An 18,847-nucleotide genomic window follows, 5' to 3' on the forward strand; every position below is an offset into this window, starting at 1 on the left:
ACTTGTCAAATCAAGTCCCGAAGCCCTACAATGCCATGCGGTGTGGTATAAGAAGCTGGCCGGGCACATCATACAGATGGCATTGTACAATGCGTTACGTGCTACGTCGATGTACAGGCCAGACGGGAACTTTCCTGGAATTTCAAGAGGTGATTATCAAGAACCTAATCTTTAGGGACCAAGAAGGGGGGGCACCCAGTACTTCTGGAAGCGAGGCCACACGCATCGTACCAGGGCAACACTTTCCAGGAGAAGTTCCCCAAACCGGTGGAAAGGGAAAGAGTCAAAAGAGGTGCAAAGTCTGCTATAAGAGGGCGATAAGGAAGAACACAATATATCAATGTGACGCGTGTCCCGAAAAACCAGGGCTCTGTATAAAAGATTGTTTTAAAATTGATCATCCATCCCTTGATTTTTAATTTAGCCCAGTTTTACTTACCCTGATGCACTCCGCACAGCTTATCCCCCTCATATTTCCCTTCTGAGCCCTGCCGTATGCCCAGGCAGCTGATAACAGCCACATGTAGGGTATTGCCGTACCCAGGAGAACCCACATTACAATTTAAGGGGTGTATATCTCCGGTGGCGCATGCTGGGCACACTATATCGGACACTGACATGCCATATATATATATAAAATTGCAAATCTCACTCTGCACCATCTGCTGCGCATTATCTTTTACACAGTACCTGTGGGGTCAAAATGCTCACTACACCTCTAGTCTTAAGGGGTGTAGTTTTTAAAATGGGGTCACTTATCGGGGGTTTCAACTGTACTGGTGCCTCAGGGGCTTCTGCATACATGACTTAGCACCAGAAAAGCTTCAGTGGGCTAAATGGTGGTCCTTTCCTTCTGAGCCCTCCCATGGGCCCAAACGTCAGTTTATCGCCACAAATTGGGCATTGCCGCACTCAGGACAAATTGGGCAACAAAATGGGGTATTTTATTTTTTGTGAAAATAAGAAATTTTCAGCCAAAACTACATATTATTGGAAAAAATTAATTTTGTTTGAATTCCCAGTCCAATTCAAATAAGTTATGTGAAAAAACTATGGGGTCAAAATGGTCACAACACCAATAAATGAATTCCTTGAGGGGTGTAGTTTCCAAAATGGGGTCACTTCTGGTGGGTTTCCATTGCTTTGATACCTCTGGGGCTCTGCAAATGCGACATGGCACCCGAAAACCAATCCAGCAAAATCTGCAGTCCAAAGAACACACAGCGCTCCTTCCCTTCTGAGCCCTCCCATGGGCCCAAACGGCAGTTAATCACCACAAATGGGGTATTGCTGCACTCAGGACAAATTGGGCAACAAAATGGGGTATTTTGTTCCCTGTGAAAATAAGAAATTTTTATCAAAAATGACATCTTATTGGAAAACATTTCATTTTTTTAATTTCACAGCCCAATTCAAATACGTGCTGTGTAAAAACTGTGGGGTCAAAATGGTAACAACAACCATAAATGAATTCCTTGAGGGGTGTAGTTTCCAAAATGGGGTCACTTTTGGGGGATTCCTACTGTTTTGGTACCTCAACACCTCTTCAAACCTGGCATGCTGCCTAAAATATATTCTAATAAAAAAGAGGCCCCAAAATGCACTAGGTGCTTCTTTGCTTCTGGGGCTTGTGTTTTAGTCCACGAGCGCAGTAGGGCCACATGTGGGACTTTTCTAAAAACGGCAGAATCTAGACAATACATATTTAGTAGTGTTTCTCTGGTAAAACCTTCTCTGTTACAGAAAAAAATTGAATAAAATTGAAATTCAGCAGAAAAAATTTAATTTGCAAATTTCATTTCCACTTTGCTTTAATTCCTGTGAAATGAATAAAGGGTTAAAAAAACTTCTAAATGCTGTTTTGAATACTTTGAGGTGTCTAGTTTTTAAAATGGGGTGTTTTATGGGGGTTTCTAATACATAGGCCCCTCAAATCCACTTCAGAACTGAACTGGTAACTTCAAAAAAAGGCTTTTGAAATTTTCTTAAGAATATGAGAAATTGCTGTTTATGTTCTAAGCCTTGTAACGTCCAAGAAAAATAAAAGAATGTTCAAAAAACAATGCCAATCTAAAGTAGACATATGGGAAATGTGAACTAGTAACTATTTTGGGTGGTATAACCGTCTGTTTTACAAGCAGATGCATTTAAATTCTGAAAAATGCTATTTCTTGTAAATTTTCTCTAAATTTTGCAATTTTTCACAAATGAAAACTGAATATATCGACCAAATTTTACCACGAACATAAAGCCCAATGTGTCACGAGAAAACAAACTCAGAATCGCTTGGGTAGGTTTAAGCATTCCGACGTTATTACCACATAAAGTGAAATATGTCAGATTTGAAAAATCTAGGCTGCGTGCTTAAAGTGTCACGGAAAATTTTAATTTTTATATAATATTGCTTTTAGTAGGTCATTAAAATAAATTGTATTTATTTGTGTAGTACATTTTATTTTTTTCTTTCTTTTACTTCTCTATGGGGGCTACCATTTTTTTTTCCATCTCTGTATGTGTTGATTAACGACACATACAGAGATGGAATACGGCAGCACAATGCATAGGACACAATGAACGGCTCCCGTCTATTGTATCTGCTCTCTGGCTCTGTACTGCACAGACGCAGGTCAGAGTCACACAGCAGAGCAGCTGTTTGCAGGGAGAGAGCAGGCGCCATCATGAAGACCGGCTGCACTGCATGTAAGGTGTGTGTGTGTCTGTCCCACTCTCTATCTCACAGACCCCCGCTCTCGTGACCCCCCCCCCACCCGACGGCCCCCCCCTGTAGTCGTGCAGGAGACTCTGTATAAAGGACACATGATGTAACTGTCCTGGGAATGCTGGGTGATAATGTGCCCGGTGTTAGTGTGGTCACCCAGCTTTCCCAGACCCCTGTCACATTCCCAAACAGTCTCAGCACAACTAGAGAGATTTACCGTTCAGGGGTCTGGGAAAGCTGGGTGACCACAATTACCCCTCCTACTGGAGTGTGTTTTGGGATGTGACTAATGAACCTCTCACACTCCAGTAGGAGGGGTAATGGTGGTCACCCAGCTTTCCCAGAAGCAGATATAACCAGGAAAGGGCTGGATTGACGGGCTGAGGGTGCACAGGGTTTTTGGTGATCCCCCTCTGTCATGTGATCGGACCTAGGTTACCGGTTCATCAGACGGGGTTCATGTGACTATAAATCTGTCCATAACAAGAGACAGTTCACTCAGGACAAGCCCTGCCCTCATGCCGTAGTTGTGGTTCTGTCTGCAGTGATGGCGGTGGGTGGCTCTGACACCCTCCTCCCCCGTCGGGTCATCTCAGGACAGAAGGGGTGTCCGGATTGGAGACACAGCGCCGCACCTGTCCTCAGGTTGTGTCTGGTATTGCAGTTCACCTCCATTGAAGTGAATAGGACAGAGCTGTAATACCACACCCGACCTGAGGACAGGTGCGGCGCCATGTTTTCCTGGACGACCCCTTTAACACTTTTCTCGTGTCTGCAGTGCTGTGTGTGTGTGTGTGTGTGTGTGTGTGTGTGTGTGTGTGTGTGTGAGTGTGTGTGACAGAGCGGAGTGTTAACGCGCGCCGCTGATACTTCATAGCCGCTTATCAGCTCTTTTGAAGAATCAGCGGCAAGCACCCCCCCCCCCACACACACACACAAACACGCAAAATCAAGTGCAATCAAGCGGTTTTTTATGTGGTTTTTACAGCAAAAAAGGGAAAGGGAGACCCCGCTGGCTGGCAGGCACAACACTGTAACAAAGTGAAACTAATCTGCGGTTAGGCAAAATAGAGAAGGGTTGCCCTTGTTTCCAGCCAGATACAGGAGTATTCAATAAGATAAAATATAACTTTTATTGGGTATGATTAAATAAGTAAATGATCAAAGACGAAACGACACTCGTTTAAAAACGAGCCAATGCTCACTGGCAGTAGAAGATCTGCGTGCTGAGATGCAAACAGTCAGTCCAGTGTAATGGGTCAGTGTTTAGACAGCGTCTGCAGTACGCTGAAATTGCAAAACAAGATCATAGCAGCGGCTGACAGTCAGTGAGACATTGCGTATAAAACATAGCGAGAAGCCCCCCCGACATGTTTCGCTACGAACGTAGCGTCCTCAGGGGTTCAAATGGGGCTACTGACGGCGTATTGTGGATCCACACCCTTTTAAAGCCTCGGTCCGCCATGACAGTGGGCGTCGGTCCGCAGGGACCCAATGAAAAGAGGCTAAACAGACCGGCCGTCAATAGTGAGACGAGCGGGTCGTAAGGCCAATCAGAATGGCCAATGGACAGCACCAATCAGAAATCCAGGAGGGCGCGCCTGCGCACAAAAAGTCGGCGCACATCCTTAAAGGGTGGGAAGACCTTCTAACCGATAATTCTCTACGCATGCTTCACTACCCCTTGGACTGATCAAATTAACCTCCAGTTGCAAAAGGAAATTGAGGATATTAAAATCTTCAGTACCACATCCGAATATAACAACTGTGAAATCAAACTACAAAGAAATATCGAAAGCCTGCAAAGAGAAATGAAGGAACGCAACACCGTAAATATATACGAGACCGCAAAGACTTTGAAACGGGACAAGCGTATTCGTTCCGTAAACACACACCCCCTATTATCCATCGTGAAATTAGATCTACTGACTACTCTGAATCTGATATCTCCGGTACAGATGACCCTAGGCCATCCCTTGAGAATAAGAGACTGGGGACAAAGCGAAAAACCAATAACAGGAGATATAATCCTCCAAAAAGAACCTTTTTACCTCTTAAAGTAAATAAACAAATATGCCCTATACAACCTGGCCAAGAAAATCCATCCAGAGTACCCATGTCGGCTCCCTCTTCTTCCTCCTCCTATGCTTTACCCACTATGTTCACGACCAATACGGTTACCACCCCCTTCACAGCGGGGAAGAACACTGGACCATTGGGAGCAAGCATTACAGTGTCAAGTGGCACTGGGAAGAGTCCATCTACTCTAAATACTCCGTTTTCTTTTCTAGGACCACCCAATTTGGGTTGGAATCAGGTGAGTTGAGGGACTTGAAGTCAGGGGACCTGATGACTAAAAATGACGGAATGCAGATATATAATTTATCTTCTTTCCAACTGAACCCATATCAGATGGCGCTTCTACAGAAAGGCCTTTCATACCCTCCCACCCCTGGCTATGACGAATTCACTTGGACCAAAGATCTACATTTATTTGCACGGAAGTTAGCTCTACTTAAACATTTTAAAGTTAACCCTTCTCCGAACACTCCAAATACTCCCAATGAATTGAGGACTCTTACTGACCTCGAAGCACTTCTTAATGAAAATGAATTTGGAGCTAGTATGGCCACGGGTCCTTTCTCGTCTTTGCGACCAGAGTCACACATGACACCACCGTTCTCCCAATATGGCCACATCGACATATTTGTCAAGATTGTCAGTGCAGATCTACGAGGGTTAAAATACGCTAAATCCAAAGTCTTTGGTAACCTCAGTCATATGGAGCAGGTTGCATTGGATGAACTCTCTAAGAATGAATCCATCATTGTTAAGCCATCTGACAAGGGGGGTAACACTGTCGTTATGGATAGGGATGATTACACATCTATGGTCCACAGACTTTTAGATCATGTGTCCACTTATACCATTCTTGCAAAAAATCCTACCGAACAGTTCACTAGTGAATTACATTCCTTAGTTTCGGAGGCAAAATCACAGTTTCTCATCACACAGGATGAGTTTAAAAGAATGTTTAATCCTAATCCAACCCTTTCAACATTCTACGCCTTGCCTAAGGTTCATAAAACATCTCGTCCAATACCAGGCAGACCTATCGTTTCGGGGAACGATAACCTCACGCAAGGGATTAGTTATAAGTAGATAAGATGCTCTCATCCTTTGTCACAGCCTTGCCCCCTATCTTAGAGATACTAAGGACACTGTCACCAGGATCCAGGGGATTTCTGTTACAGCCACCACCTTAATAGCCAGCATTGATGTTGAATCTCTAAACACTAACATTAGACACGATCTTGGTTTAACTGCTGTTCAATATTTTTTGAGCACGAAGGGCACTCAGTTCCAAGCACACAATGGATTCATTATTTGACTACTTAAAATTATTTTATCCCACAATAATTTTATGTTCGATGGCGAATTTTACCATCAAATAAAAGGCAGTGCCACGGGCACAGTTTGTGCACCCACATATGCTAATCTTTTTTTACGGTGGTGGGAAGATAGTTTTGTTTTCACGGATGATTTATGTTTTTTTACCTGTCACATTTTATTCTGGGGTCGATACATTGATGATATTCTTATTTTTTGGGATGGGGACAAATCACTTTTCTTGGACTTTATGGAGATTCTCAACATCAATGACATAGGCATGAAATTCACTTACGAAATACACGAGAAAGAAATTAATTTCCTGGATCTCAAAATCTCGCTGGACCCTGGTGGCAGTGTGCACACCGACATCTATCAGAAGACTACTGCTACCAACAATTTCCTACATTGGGAAAGTTTCCACCCTCCGGCCCTGAAAAAGGGTATTCCCATAGGACAGTATCTCAGAGCGAAAAGAAACTGCTCCGATGAGAAGTCCTTCCAATCTGAATGTGACAAACTTTGACAAATTTTGCGCACGTGGGTACCCTAAAAAGTCCCTACATAGAGCTTATGCCAGAGCTAGAGCCATCACTAGAGGTGAGTTACTTTATGGAAGAGGGAAGATAAATGCTCCATTATCACCCCAAATTAGATGCATAGGCAATTTTGATATATGCTCTCCTCAGATTTTCTAAATACTGCAAAAACATTGGCCTATTCTTCAAGCTGAGACAACCTAAACAAAACCTCACACCAAAAAATGGTGTATGCTGGGGTCCCTTATTGCAAGTAGACAACCTAGAAGCGAACCATGAAGGGACATAGCCCTTAAAGAAATAGTATACTGAATGATATACAAAAGTACAAAAAATCTTTATTAAATATAATCACCAATAACATATAATGGAATAAAAGATGGGATACATCATACACGGAGATATATACAGCAGGGTCAGATGGCATAGACCATAGACAAACAGAGTCAACCATACAAGGATGACCAAACCACGCTCAGATAGTTCATATGACAGAATTATAAACCCATGGGTATAAGGTAATAAGGCCCACACGTAGTATAGAGCTACCAGCTGATTATGACAATATGCAGAGATAGACAATAAGGTCTATCATTGCCTACAAAATATATAGCAATACATGAAAAGTGAAGCTAGAAGCATCCAAAGACAACATATAGGCTCAAATGGCCAGAAAGATATAACTCTGACGAAGCCGGTCTACAGGGCGAAACGCGCGTCGAGGCGTTCATTCATCCATCCACTTTTTTGATCTCCTGCACTCCTTATCATGTCCCAGGGTATGTGCTAGCTTTTTCAGCCTCTACATGATTGTACTATTGCGTCCAGCTATTGTCAGTTATATCTTTCTGGCCGTTTTAGCCTATATGTTGTCTAACACAGGGCTGTGTTGGGTGAATAAATTCACATTTTTTGCTGAGTGCTGCTTCTAGTCTCTTTTCTTGGATATATGTATGAGGAGTACGTCACTCCTTAATTTTTGAAGCTAGCACCAACCGTTTCTTGGCTATCTACACAGTGCCGCTCCTATACCCTGTTCTATAGTGTATATATATATATATATATATATATATATATAGGTGTAACCTGTCAGTGTAACCCTGCCTGTAATGATAATGAGATGGTACATTATGAATGGTGGATCCTGTGTTATCTATATATACACGTTACCTGTCAGTGTAATCCTGCCTGTGATGATAATGAGAGGTGTGATGAGAAGTGATCTATACAGAACAGGAAGGGTCAGTCCATTATGAATTGTGGATTCTGTATTATCTATATATAGATGTTACCTGTCAGTGTAATCCTGCCTGTGATGATAATGAGATGAGTGCTGAGAAATGATCTCTACAGAACAGGAAGGGTCAGTCTATTATGAATGGTGGATTCTTTGTTATCTACATATATAGATGTTACCTGTCAGTGTAATCCTGCCTGTGATGATAATGAGAGGTGTGATGAGAAGTGATCTATACAGAACAGGAAGGGTCAGTCCATTATGAATGGTGGATTCTGTATTATCTATATATAGATGTTACCTGTCAGTGTAATCCTGTCTGTGACGATAATGAGATGAGTGCTGAGAAATGTTCTCTACAGAACAGGGAGGATCAGTCTATTATGAATGGTGGATTCTGTATTATCTATATATAGATGTTACTTGTCAGTGTAATCCTGCCTGTGATGATAATGAGATGACTGCTGAGAAATGATCTATACAGAACAGGAAGGATCAGTCCATTATGAATGGTGGATTCTGTATTATCTATATATAGATGTTACCTGTCAGTGTAATCCTGCCTGTGATGATAATGAGATGAGTGCTGAGAAATGATCTCTACAGAACAGGAAGGGTCAGTCTATTATGAATGGTGGATTCTTTGTTATCTACATATATAGATGTTACCTGTCAGTGTAATCCTGCCTGTGATGATAATGAGAGGTGTGATGAGAAGTGATCTATACAGAACAGGAAGGGTCAGTCCATTATGAATGGTGGATTCTGTATTATCTATATATAGATGTTACCTGTCAGTGTAATCCTGCCTGTGATGATAATGAGATGACTGCTGAGAAATGATCTCTACAGAACAGGAAGGGTCAGTCCATTATGAATGGTGGATTCCGCATTATCTATATATAGATGTTACCTGTCAGTGTAATCCTGCCTGTGATGATAAGGAGATGAGTGCTGAGAAATGATCTCTACAGAACAGGAAGGGTCAGTCTATTATGAATGGTGGATTCTTTGTTATCTACATATGTAGATGTTACCTGTCAGTGTAATCCTGCCTGTGATGATAATGAGAGGTGTGATGAGAAGTGATCTATACAGAACAGGAAGGGTCAGTCCATTATGAATGGTGGATTCTGTATTATCTATATATAGATGTTACCTGTCAGTGTAATCCTGCCTGTGATGATAATGAGATGACTGCTGAGAAATGATCTCTACAGAACAGGAAGGGTCAGTCTATTATGAATGGTGGATTCTTTGTTATCTACATATATAGATGTTACCTGTCAGTGTAATCCTGCCTGTGATGATAATGAGATGACTGCTGAGAACTGTAAGGAGCAGTCTACTATGAGACTCATTGGCCAGAGGGCAAACTGCAAGATTAGATAAAGACAAAAAAATAATATAAAAAAAACCCACCAAAAAATCATAAAAAATATGTTTAACAGAAACTTGATTTAAACAATAGATCATTTTCTGATGACACATTCTCTGTAAGTGGTTGAACTGAGCTTTCCTAGATCTCGGCCTAGAGTGCAGCTGTTAATCGCAGCCGCTGCCCCCCAAAATCTGATGCTAAACCTAGTGCATGACCGGATTCATAGAACACCTTGTAGAGAACTTCTATGTGCAGTCACAGCTCCCTCAGGTGCTGCACTATGTATAATACAGTGTCTGACGTGTTACTGTAATGTAGAACTAAGGAGGAACCCCACCTTAAAGAGAACAGAAAGGAGAAGACCTTTTCTCTCCTCAGTAGATGTTGACTCGCTCATTGCTGTGACGCTATCTAATCATAGTGGACAGCCTCACAGCGATGCAAAAGACCTGCAGGAAATTTCACAAAATCAGCAGGTTTTCTGCATCGCTGTGAAGCGGTCCGCTCTGATTGGACAGCGTCACAACAAAAAGTGAGGCAACGCCTACTGAGGAGAGATGGTGTCTCCTCTTTGTACCTTTAATTACAACACGCATATGTTAGGTGCAAAACGGAGTAAGGGCTGTAGTGGAACAACATGGAGGGGGGCAAAAAAGAAAATGACAGCGTTGGAATCTGGAGGACGCCAAGTATAAGGGGAGGAATGTGGTTAAAAAAACAACAACAAATAACACAGCAGGTCCTGCTTAATAAACCACGGAGTTCACTTTCTAAATTCATTATTACTGACCTCTGGTAACACCTCCTGGAATTTCCTCCTCCGGTTCACTCTTACACGGTTGATCGACCCTCACTCGCTCTTCTTCTTCATCCTCTGTTTTAATAATAGTCAGATCTTCCCCCTGATTTCACATATGTAACAATTCAGTACAATACAGCAGAGAGTGCGAAGAATCTAACAGATCAACATAAGAAACCACCAAAATCTATGACCACATCTATGACCGTTAGGGATGCACGATGCCTCGAAACTTCCATACTGTTTCGATACCGTTATTTCATGTATTTCGATACTTAGCTCTGCGGCCGCACAGCTCAGTATAGTAACACATGAATGTATGAGAGCGGGGCTGCGGCTGTGTGATAGTCATTGCCCGGCTCCTGAGTCATGACGAGTGCGCGGGGTCAGGATGATGCGTTGCGGCCAGCGCTGCACTAATGATTGCCGGCACTGAAGACAGAACATGGCGGGCGCGCTGCAAAACACCCCCATGTTCTGTCTTCAGTGCCTGCACCGCCGCTTATTATAGTGCAGCGCCGGCCGCATCACCTCATGCTGACCGCGCTCTCACTTATGTCAGGAGCGGGGCAATGGTTGTATTACACAGCCACAGCCCCCCTCTATAACGGCGGAGATCAGAGAAACCTCATGTCCGCCGCTATTCCCCTGAATGCTGCGATCACAGCGGACTGCAGCATTCAGGAGAAAGGGAGATGCCCCTTGGATCGCATCGCAGGAATCCCTGTGACGCGATTGAGGGACATACCATATATGGGCAGACAGCCCAGGGTCCATTGAAGGACCCCAGGGCTGTCCTACCATATTTCCTGTTGTTAGGGCATATTGAGGTATGTCCTAACAGCTGCCTGTGTACTATCAGTGCACAGGCTAATATACTGGTATGTAGATATATGCCTGTGTACTATCAGTATATAGATATCTGCCTGTGTACTATCAGTATATAGATATATGCCTGTGTACTATCAGTATATAGATATATGCCTGTGTACTATCAGTTTATAGATATATGCCTGTGTACTATCAGTATATAGATATATGCTTGTGTATTATCAGTGTATAGATATATGCCTGTGTACTATCAGTATATAGATATATGCCTGTGTACTATCAGTATATAGATATATGCCTGTGTGCTATCAGTATATAGATATAGGCCTGTGTACTATCAGTGTATAGATATATGCCTGTGTGCTATCAGTGTATAGATATATGCCTGTGTACTATCAGTATATAGATATATGCCTGTGTACTATCAGTATATAGATATATGCCTGTGTATTATCAGTGTATAGATATATGCCTGTGTACTATCAGTATATAGATATATGCCTGTGTACTATCAGTATATAGATATATGCCTGTGTATTATCAGTGTATAGATATATGCCTGTGTACTATCAGTATATAGATATATGCCTGTGTGCTATCAGTATATAGATATATGCCTGTGTGCTATCAGTATATAGATATAGGCCTGTGTACTATCAGTGTATAGATATATGCCTGTGTGCTATCAGTGTATAGATATATGCCTGTGTACTGTCAGTATATAGATATATGCCTGTGTACTATCAGTATATAGATATATGCCTGTGTACTATCAGTATATAGATATATGCCTGTGTACTATCAGTATATAGATATATGCCTGTGTACTATCAGTATATAGATATATGCCTGTGTACTATCAGTATATAGATATAGGCCTGTGTACTATCAGTGTATAGATATATGCCTGTGTACTGTCAGTATATAGATATATGCCTGTGTACTATCAGTATATAGATATATGCCTGTGTACTATCAGTATATAGATATATGCCTGTGTACTATCAGTATATAGATATATGCCTGTGTACTATCAGTATATAGATATATGCCTGTGTACTATCAGTATATAGATATATGCCTGTGTACTATCAGTATATAGATGTATGCCTGTGTGCTATCAGTATATAGATATATGCCTGTGTACTATCAGTATATAGATATATGGCTGTGTGCTATCAGTATATAGATATATGCCTGTGTGCTATCAGTATATAGATATATGCCTGTGTGCTATCAGTATATAGATTTATGCCTGTGTGCTATCAGTATATAGATATATGCCTGTGTGCTATCAGTATATAGATATATGCCTGTGTACTATCAGTATATAGATATATGCCTGTGTACTATCAGTATATAGATATATGCCTGTGTATTATCAATGTATAGATATATGCCTGTGTACTATCAGTATATAGATATATGCCTGTGTGCTATCAGTATATAGATATGTGCCTGTGTACTATCAGTATATAGATATGTGCCTGTGTACTATCAGTATATAGATATATGCCTGTGTGCTATCAGTATATAGATATATGCCTGTGTACTATCAGTATATAGATATATGCCTGTGTGCTATCAGTATATAGATATATACCTGTGTGCTATCAGTATATAGATATATGCCTGTGTACTATCAGTATATAGATATATGCCTGTGTACTATCAGTATATAGATATATACCTGTGTACTATCAGTATATAGATATATACCTGTGTACTATCAGTATATAGATATATACCTGTGTACTATCAGTATATATATATATGCCTGTGTACTATCAGTGTATAGATATACGCCTGTGTGCTATCAGTATATAGATATACGCCTGTGTACTATCAGTATATAGATATACGCCTGTGTACTATCAGTATATAGATATATGCCTGTGTACTATCAGTATATAGATATGTGCCTGTGTACTATCAGTATATAGATATATGCCTGTGTGCTATCAGTATATAGATATATGCCTGTGTGCTATCAGTATATAGATATATGCCTGTGTACTATCAGTATATAGATATATACCTGTGTACTATCAGTATATAGATATATGCCTGTGTACTATCAGTATATAGATATATGGCTGAGTGCTATCAGTATATAGATATATGCCTGTGTACTATCAGTATATAGATATATGCCTGTGTACTATCAGTATATAGATATATGGCTGTGTGCTATCAGTATATAGATATATGCCTGTGTACTATCAGTATATAGATATATGCCTGTGAGCTATCAGTATATAGATATATGCCTGTGTACTATCAGTATATAGATATCTGCCTGTGTACTATCAGTGTATAGATATATGCCTGTGTACTATCAGTATATAGATATATGCCTGTGTGCTATCAGTATATAGATATATGCCTGTGTACTATCAGTATATAGATATATGGCTGAGTGCTATCAGTATATAGATATATGCCTGTGTACTATCAGTATATAGATATATGCCTGTGTACTATCAGTATATAGATATATGGCTGTGTGCTATCAGTATATAGATATATGCCTGTGTACTATCAGTATATAGATATATGCCTGTGTGCTATCAGTATATAGATATATGCCTGTGTGCTATCAGTATATAGATATATGCCTGTGTGCTATCAGTATATAGATATGTGCCTGTGTACTATCAGTATATAGATATATGCCTGTGTGCTATCAGTGTATAGATATATGCCTGTGTACTATCAGTATATAGATATATGCCTGTGTATTGTCAGTATATAGATATATGCCTGTGTACTATCAGTATATAGATATATGGCTGTGTGCTATCAGTGTATAGATATACGCCTGTGTGCTATCAGTATATAGATATACGCCTGTGTACTATCAGTATATAGATATACGCCTGTGTACTATCAGTATATAGATATATGCCTGTGTACTATCAGTATATAGATATATGCCTGTGTGCTATCAGTATATAGATATATGCCTGTGTACTATCAGTATATAGATATATGCCTGTGTACTATCAGTATATAGATATATGCCTGTGTACTATCAGTATATAGATATATACCTGTGTACTATCAGTATATAGATATATGCCTGTGTACTATCAGTATATAGATATATGGCTGAGTGCTATCAGTATATAGATATATGCCTGTGTACTATCAGTATATAGATATATGCCTGTGTACTATCAGTATATAGATATATGGCTGTGTGCTATCAGTATATAGATATATGCCTGTGTACTATCAGTATATAGATATATGCCTGTGAGCTATCAGTATATAGATATATGCCTGTGTACTATCAGTATATAGATATCTGCCTGTGTACTATCAGTGTATAGATATATGCCTGTGTACTATCAGTATATAGATATATGCCTGTGTGCTATCAGTGTATAGATATATGCCTGTGTACTATCAGTATATAGATATATGCCTGTGTACTATCAGTATATAGATATATGGCTGAGTGCTATCAGTATATAGATATATGCCTGTGTACTATCAGTATATAGATATATGCCTGTGTACTATCAGTATATAGATATATGGCTGTGTGCTATCAGTATATAGATATATGCCTGTGTACTATCAGTATATAGATATATGCCTGTGTGCTATCAGTATATAGATATATGCCTGTGTGCTATCAGTATATAGATATATGCCTGTGTGCTATCAGTATATAGATATGTGCCTGTGTACTATCAGTATATAGATATATGCCTGTGTGCTATCAGTATATAGATATATGCCTGTGTACTATCAGTATATAGATATATGCCTGTGTACTATCAGTATATAGATATATGCCTGTGTACTATCAGTATATAGATATATGGCTGAGTGCTATCAGTATATAGATATATGCCTGTGTACTATCAGTATATAGATATATGCCTGTGTACTATCAGTATATAGATATATGGCTGTGTGCTATCAGTATATAGATATATGCCTGTGTACTATCAGTATATAGATATATGCCTGTGTGCTATCAGTATATAGATATATGCCTGTGTACTATCAGTATATAGATATATGCCTGTGAGCTATCAGTATATAGATATATGCCTGTGTACTATCAGTGTATAGATATATGCCTGTGTATTATCAGTGTATAGATATATGCCTGTGTACTATCAGTATATAGATATATGCCTGTGTACTATCAGTATATAGATATATGCCTGTGTACTATCAGTATATAGATATACGCCTGTGTACAATCAGTATATAGATATACGCCTGTGTACTATCAGTATATAGATATACGCCTGTGTACTATCAGTATATAGATATATGCCTGTGTACTATCAGTATATAGATATACGCCTGTGTACTATCAGTATATAGATATACGCCTGTGTACTATCAGTATAAAGATATATGCCTGTGTACTATCAGTATATAGATATACGCCTGTGTACTATCAGTATATAGATATACGCCTGTGTACTATCAGTATATAGATATATGCCTGTGTACTATCAGTATATAGATATACGCCTGTGTACTATCAGTATATAGATATACGCCTGTGTACTATCAGTATATAGATATATGCCTGTGTACTATCAGTATATAGATATACGCCTGTGTACAATCAGTATATAGATATACGCCTGTGTACTATCAGTATATATATATACGCCTGTGTACTATCAGTATAAAGATATATGCCTGTGTACTATCAGTATATAGATATACGCCTGTGTACAATCAGTATATAGATATACGCCTGTGTACTATCAGTATATAGATATACGCCTGTGTACTATCAGTATATAGATATATGCCTGTGTGCTATCAGTATATAGATATACGCCTGTGTACTATCAGTATAAAGATATATGCCTGTGTACTATTAGTATATAGATATATGCCTGTGTACTATCAGTATATAGATATATGCCTGTGTACTATCAGTATATAGATATGTGCCTGTGTACTATCAGTATATAGATATATACCTGTGTACTATCAGTATATAGATATATGCCTGTGTACTATCAGTATATAGATATATGCCTGTGTACTATCAGTATATAGATATATGGCTGTGTGCTATCAGTATATAGATATATGCCTGTGTACTATCAGTATATAGATATATGCCTGTGTACTATCAGTATATAGATATATGCCTGTGTACTATCAGTATATAGATATATGCCTGTGAGCTATCAGTATATAGATATATGCCTGTGTACTATCAGTGTATAGATATATGCCTGTGTACTATCAGTATATAGATATATGCCTGTGTACTATCAGTATATAGATATATGCCTGTGTACTATCAGTATATAGATATACGCCTGTGTACTATCAGTATATAGATATACGCCTGTGTACTATCAGTATATAGATATACGCCTGTGTACTATCAGTATAAAGATATATGCCTGTGTACTATCAGTATATAGATATATGCCTGTGTACTATCAGTATATAGATATATGCCTGTGTACTATCAGTATATAGATATATGCCTGTGTGCTATCAGTATATAGATATATGGCTGTGTACTAATATATGCCTGTGTTCTATCAGTGTATAGATATATGCCTGTGTGCTATCAGTATATAGATATATACCTGTGTACTATCAGTATATAGATATATGCCTGTGTACTATAAGTATATAGATATATGCCTGTGTACTATCAGTATATAGATATATGCCTGTGTACTATCAGTATATAGATATATGCCTGTGTACTATCAGTATATAGATGTATGCCTGTGTACTATCAGTATATAGATGTATGCCTGTGTACTATCAGTATATAGATATATGCCTGTGTACTATCAGTATATAGATATATGCCTGTGTACTATCAGTATATCGATATATGTCTGTGTACTATCAGTATATAGATATATGCCTGTGTACTATCAGTATATAGATATACGCCTGTGTACTATCAGTATATAGATATACGCCTGTATACTATCAGTATATAGATATACGCCTGTGTACTATCAGTATATAGATATACGCCTGTGTACTATCAGTGTATAGATATATGCCTGTGTGCTATCAGTATATAGATATATGCCTGTGTACTATCAGTGTATAGATATATGCCTGTGTACTATCAGTATATAGATATATGCCTGTGTGCTATCAGTATATAGATATATGCCTGTGTACTATCAGTGTATAGATATATGCCTGTGTACTATCAGTATATAGATATATGCCTGTGTACTATCAGTATATAGATATATGCCTGTGTACTATCAGTATATAGATATATGCCTGTGTACTATCAGTATATAGATATATGCCTGTGTACTATCAGTATATAGATATATGCCTGTGTACTATCAGTGTATAGATATATGCCTGTGTACTATCAGTATATAGATATATGCCTGTGTACTATCAGTATATAGATATATGGCTGTGTACTATCAGTATATAGATATATGCCTGTGTACTATCAGTGTATAGATATATGCCTGTGTACTATCAGTGTATAGATATATGCCTGTGTGCTATCAGTGTATAGATATATGCCTGTGTGCTATCAGTGTATAGATATACGCCTGTGTACTATCAGTATATAGATATACGCCTGTGTACTATCAGTATATAGATATACCCCTGTGTACTATCAGTATATAGATATATGCCTGTGTACTATCAGTATATAGATATGTGCCTGTGTACTATCAGTATATAGATATAGGCCTGTGTACTATCAGTATATAGATATATACCTGTGTACTATCAGTATATAGATATATGCCTGTGTACTATCAGTATATAGATATATGCCTGTGTACTATCAGTATATAGATATATGGCTGAGTGCTATCAGTATATAGATATATGCCTGTGTACTATCAGTATATAGATATATGCCTGTGTACTATCAGTATATAGATATATGGCTGTGTGCTATCAGTATATAGATATATGCCTGTGTACTATCAGTATATAGATATATGCCTGTGTGCTATCAGTATATAGATATATGCCTGTGTACTATCAGTATATAGATATATGCCTGTGAGCTATCAGTATATAGATATATGCCTGTGTACTATCAGTGTATAGATATATGCCTGTGTATTATCAGTGTATAGATATATGCCTGTGTACTATCAGTATATAGATATATGCCTGTGTACTATCAGTATATAGATATATGCCTGTGTACTATCAGTATATAGATATACGCCTGTGTACTATCAGTATATAGATATACGCCTGTGTACTATCAGTATATAGATATACGCCTGTGTACTATCAGTATATAGATATACGCCTGTGTACTATCAGTATAAAGATATATGCCTGTGTACTATTAGTATATAGATATATGCCTGTGTACTATCAGTATATAGATATATGCCTGTGTACTATCAGTATATAGATATATGCCTGTGTGCTATCAGTATATAGATATATGGCTGTGTACTAATATATGCCTGTGTTCTATCAGTGTATAGATATATGCCTGTGTGCTATCAGTATATAGATATATGCCTGTGTGCTATCAGTATATAGATATATACCTGTGTACTATCAGTATATAGATATATGCCTGTGTACTATCAGTATATAGATATATGCCTGTGTACTATCAGTATATAGATATATGCCTGTGTACTATCAGTATATAGATATATGCCTGTGTACTATCAGTATATAGATATATGCCTGTGTATTATCAGTGTATAGATATATGCCTGTGTACTATCAGTATATAGATATATGCCTGTGTGCTATCAGTATATAGATATATGCCTGTGTACTATCAGTATATAGATATATGCCTGTGTGCTATCAGTATATAGATATATGCCTGTGTGCTATCAGTATATAGATATAGGCCTGTGTACTATCAGTGTATAGATATAGGCCTGTGTGCTATCAGTGTATAGATATATGCCTGTGTACTATCAGTATATAGATATATGCCTGTGTACTATCAGTATAT

General features: G+C 38.7%; 1 protein-coding gene across 1 annotated transcript in view; it reads right to left on the reverse strand.

Moving 5' to 3' along the window:
• Positions 1-18,847, reverse strand: part of LOC142734842 (oocyte zinc finger protein XlCOF8.4-like) — a gene marked incomplete at its 3' end in the record, with an annotated part of 40,519 nt that overhangs the window by 4,785 nt on the left and 16,887 nt on the right. The window contains exon 6 of the mRNA XM_075849578.1: positions 10,057-10,168. Coding sequence (XP_075705693.1) covers positions 10,057-10,168 — 112 coding nt within the window. The remainder of the gene's footprint in view (positions 1-10,056; positions 10,169-18,847) is intronic.

This window comes from Rhinoderma darwinii, unplaced genomic scaffold (assembly GCF_050947455.1).
Source record: "Rhinoderma darwinii isolate aRhiDar2 unplaced genomic scaffold, aRhiDar2.hap1 Scaffold_981, whole genome shotgun sequence".
NCBI classification, from domain to species: domain Eukaryota; kingdom Metazoa; phylum Chordata; class Amphibia; order Anura; family Rhinodermatidae; genus Rhinoderma; species Rhinoderma darwinii.